This window comes from Priapulus caudatus, unplaced genomic scaffold (assembly GCF_000485595.1).
Source record: "Priapulus caudatus unplaced genomic scaffold, Priapulus_caudatus-5.0.1 Scaffold1811, whole genome shotgun sequence".
In the NCBI taxonomy this organism is placed as follows: Eukaryota; Metazoa; Priapulida; class Priapulimorpha; order Priapulimorphida; family Priapulidae; genus Priapulus; species Priapulus caudatus.
In genome coordinates, this window is record NW_014578872.1 from 11,280 (window position 1) to 16,355 (window position 5,076).

A 5,076-nucleotide genomic window follows, 5' to 3' on the forward strand; every position below is an offset into this window, starting at 1 on the left:
TGTTTATGTATCATTTCTAACCACATATTTTAAGTAAATATTACTCTCACCTATTACATTTTACTGCCTTTATAAACATGGACAGCTCAGTTAAAGCAAGCCAACATTTGTAACAAAATTATGCCGCAATTAAATATATTTAGGACGCAAATCAAATGACTAATAGATGATTTATAACATCAAGAAACATGACTATTGCCACACATAAATTGCTCGTGTGTGCATCTTGAACTCAGATGTTCTCTGCAGTTCTTGTTCTGAAAATCAAAACAACCCTCCAGCTCATCGTCTTCTTGCTCCTCACTCGAGCTTCATTATCACCACTCATGCCCGTCATCCTGGTATTCATCCTCCCTCTTTCTTGCGGACACCTGGCGCTGCAGCAACGCAATTCACCGACTGTGCCAGAGGCAGTTCGCTTTGTGCAGCTGAGTTTTTCAGCGGTGACAGCCTACATTTAGCTCTTTTGCATGCCCACCCCCAATTCTCGACAGCATCAGCAATCACAATTCATCAGAAGCGGTGGTCCAGGTGCCACTATCATGCAAGACAAGGCTATCCCATCTAGGTCCTGACAATGAAGAAAACATCTGGCAGGCACCCTAATGTTCGGCAGCCCTTCCAAAAAGGTGCGACACGACGCCCACATGCGTGGTAGAGATTTCTGTCTGCTCGGCGGCAGTGACATGCGATGGCGCAGTGCGTTCACCACGTGCTACGGGTTATAGGATTGTACGTGAGCATGGTCATGGAGCGTCGTCTGCAGGTTCCCCTACCATACAATGCTGCCCAAAGAATTGCTGCGCCCAATCTGCCATCAGCGTCCGCGTCAGTGGCACCCTCTTGTACTCAACCACGTTCAACAACCACTGACCCTCCATTCCTTCTCCTGCGCCACGATGCAGAGCCTTTCCTGGGTATGAATGACTTCTTTAAAACTTGGGGCGCCCCCGCTAGACACAACATGTGGAAGAGCAGCGTGCGGCTGCACCTGTTTCTCCAGTGGCGTCGCAAATAGAAGCCAATCCGGCATCCACCTGCCTTCAGGCAGTCGAGGTGAAGCCCTGCCCAGCCTTTTCAAATACGGGGAGGATTATCAGTTTGCATATGCTTGGCCGCCGCACAATCCCTCAATTATATACCACACATGGATGAGATTGCTGGAAAATTCCGGGCTGCCATGGCGGTGTGCTGTCTTCCGTCCATTGCGGGGTGTAAGATGTGTTAACGGTCGGCGCTGTCCATCCATCCAAAATATGACATCCAGATATGTGACACCCCCCCACCTTTTCAGCGCCCCATAGCCTGATGTAGCGCCACACTGTTAGGTCGCCCAAATGCACTGCAACTCTTTTACGGAAACGCAAGGATTGAGGGTACATAGCTGTGACGCGACAAATTCTTGATCAATTCTGGAGCTCCGTGCAATGTGATGGATCTTGACAGCTACACCAAAGTGGTCGGCGTAGTGAGCAGCCAATGATGTGACTTGATCGACTGCCGGCCAGCTGAGGGACTGCCTTAGTTACCTCATTATTTGACACAAGTTGCTGATCGACGCCAGTAGCAGTATGCGCTGGTCTGGTTTAATGGATGTGGCTATGGGTTTAAAGCTTACCAAGATCCGTAGAAGAGCCGTGTTCGATTTTGCTTACTTCCCGTAGCCTCTTTGCTGCCACCTCCGCGGGCGGGGGATGATCATGAGGCGTTACTCTGTGCATCGAGATAGGCTATTGTGACAGCAATAATTGGCTAAAACGAGTATCCTGTGGCCTTTCATCTTTGCTGGTTATGCATAACACTCTATCACATAATATGTACCTGAAAAATATCATTATGGTAGCGCCATTGGGTCCTTTACGGAAAATCAGCGAACCCATTTCGCTCAATTTGAACCAAAGGGCATCCTGACCTTGACCTCTATAGCCGTTAAACGTGACCTTTAAACTGCGAAAAACTAACATCAGAAATGGCGATTCCGTTTTCAGGCAAAACTTGTGCTAGAAAAGCCTGCTTATCACACATGATTCTACTGTCCAGTTAGCTTAAAAAGTTGTATTTTGACCCCATATTGTAAACCTTAACCATATGGCTCCAGCGCATTATATTTAATTTATCAAACCAATGAAATAAATCAATTACCTTATTCAATCAAACAAATCAATACGGGACTCCAATACACCTTCACCCTTAGCCAACACCAAATTTCAGTCAGTTACCGTTGTAAAGTGAAATTAGGCGTAATTTAGCCGAAGTGACCTTGACCTTGACTTTGATAAGGTTGATCCTGACCTTTAATCGCGAAAGTAACATCAGAAATGCGATTCACTGGTCAACCCTATATAGAAAAGAGCTATCACACATGATTCCAGGCCTAGTAGTTAAAAAGTTGTGTTGCCATGCTTAATTATGCAAATTAGATAATTAAAAATGTTCCCCAAAGATTGCCGTTCGCTGCCACACAAAGCCTAAAAATCTTCCAGACATGGCATATCGAATACATATCAAATAAAAAAGACCTGGAACTCATTAAAGATTTCTTGGTTCCACTATTGAAAGGATACGGCCCGCAACTAGACTTAACAGCAAATATCTGCTGTGTAGAACAAATATTGACTTTATCAGCTGATCGTCACGGGATAGTATGACGTTTAAATCGTCGTGTCTGCGTCTATCGTCCCTCGGTTTTCATATAGCTGACTTCCTCCGCATGTGTGCATAACTTACGGCAGCAACTTGACTGCAAACAGTGCTGAATAACTAACTATGTGTAAAAATTGTATAAAGCCCCGGGCGCAACACCGTGATATTTTTTTTTGTTTATTTCTCAAGGAAAATGACGACGCCATTGATCATTTTTACTCACGTGTGTAGCGAGATTTTCGGTTGAGCTAATTGACGCATGCGTCATTTTACTCATATCAAACGTGTTTGCATAATTTGACTCATGCGTCATTTTACTCAACGTGTGCGCGCGCGCTGAGTAAATTTATTTAACACTGGTACTCACAGCCAACATGTTCTGCTTGCACCTATGACAAATACGACATACGCATATACGCTCTCCTATGACACTAGTGGCCGCATAGCGAAAATCTCTCCTATGACAAATATGTGGCGAGTCAACTTCCGCAAGTCAACGTACTCCTTTACAGCTGAAATTCACTGCCTGCCGTATAAATAATAGCGCTCCTAAACTCCTAGGATTGCGCACAAACCAAAACATACAAACAATATTTGTCAATCAGGAAGAATCTTCCTATATGACAAATAGTGTCATAAGAGAGCGTATGTGCGTATGTCGTATTTGTCATAGATGCTAGCAGAACAGGCTGTCACAGCGCATGCGTTTAAATCATTGTGCGCCCAGTATTGGCTGCACACAGTCACGTTATCTGCATTACCACTTATACCTTGAGTAATTTTACTCACCGCTTTGCCGAGCCGGACCCGCTGAAAATATGACGCGTGAGTAAAATGACTCATGCGTCATTTTACTTGAGTAAAATTACTCACGTGTGCGCCGGGCTTATATATGTTCCATATTTGCCATCGCGCGGCGTGCTCAGAGTACAGATAACCTATATATACGACGTCGCGCATTTGTTTTCCACAATTGCCGTCGCGTTGCGTGTTTTAAATCCTTTCAACCGCAATACAACTATATAATTACTTAATATTTTAAACTAATTTACTACGATTGCAACTATATTTAAAAATAATTATTCTGACTTACTATGCCGGGAAAATTGCATTACCTTCGTGCATGGCTGCTGATGTTTCTGCGTAAATTCTGTTAACTTGAGGAGTATAATATACTAAACCGATCATTGTTTAAAAGTTACCCCGTTCTGTTTGATTTGTTTATTGTGGTGAAGCGCGTCAAGAACCCCAGTTATGCCCCCCGGAGCGCAGGAAGGAACATCTGCCCCCCCTGCTCCCAGCCTAACCCTGCCCCCGAATGTAAAATCCTGACCCTGTTTGTATCCGAATATTAGACTAACAGGCCCCCCCTAACACACACACATGACACACACCGCGCCGGCGCCGCGCCGACCACGCGCACACGGCACACGGCACATCTGCACACGCACACGTCCACCACGCACACGCACAACGCACACGCACCACGCACACGCACACACACACGTACTACGTAAAAGCACATGTCATCACCATCTCTTACACTTCACCCGCCGCAGCGCACCACGCCACACACACACACGCGCACACACACACACACACATCATCCAAACGCACGTCACGCACAGCATCGCACACACACACGTCACGCGCGCACGCACACTACACACACACAAACACGCAACGCCACGCAGCACACAAACAGCACACACACACTATATACACACACGCACGCACACACACACGCGCGCACCACGCACACCGGCACACGCACACGCACACCACACCGCACCACGCACACGCACACACACACACGCGTGCGCGCACCACACTCACACACGCCGCTTTGCACGCACGCCAACACACACATACCAGTANCGCTTATGATGTGTGCATGCATGTAATGTCGCGAGTAAACATATATGACAGGTACGAAATTGCTGCTATTTGAGAGAAACGGATGTTTACATTGTTTCGTATCTTGTTCAATAACGCAAATAATGACAGCAAATGATGTCTATTGTTTTCGTCACTTTATTAAATATCGCTAAACTAGAACACGTCAAACAAAAAACTGTATTTACTTTCGCGATTCGTACTAGTTTGGTTGATGAATACGATGTCTGTCGGTTTCGACGCGATTTGTAAATATTTTGCCATCTGAGCAATAACTGAAATGCGCTCGCGTAATGGCACTGGCGTATGTTGTCCGTCTATCCATCCGTTTGTTCCTCCGCCCGTCCATCCGTACGTCCATTCGTCTGTTCGTTCCTCCGTACGTCCTTCCGTCCGTTCGTTCCTCCGTACGTCCATCCGTCCGTTCGTTCCTCCGTACGTCCATCCGCACGTTAGTTCCTCCGTACGTCCATCCGTCCGTTGCGGATGGACGTACGGAGGAACACGGAGGAACGAACGGAACGTCCATCCGTCCGT

At 46.3% G+C, this 5,076-nt stretch overlaps 1 protein-coding gene across 1 annotated transcript in view; it reads left to right on the forward strand.

Annotated features, from left to right (window-relative positions):
* Positions 1-1,432: 1,432 nt before the first annotated feature.
* Positions 1,433-5,076, forward strand: part of LOC106817642 (cathepsin B-like) — an 11,956-nt gene continuing 8,312 nt past the window's right edge. Inside the window, 1 exon segment of the mRNA XM_014822329.1 lies at positions 1,433-1,468. Within this exon segment, the coding sequence (XP_014677815.1) occupies positions 1,433-1,468 (36 nt within the window).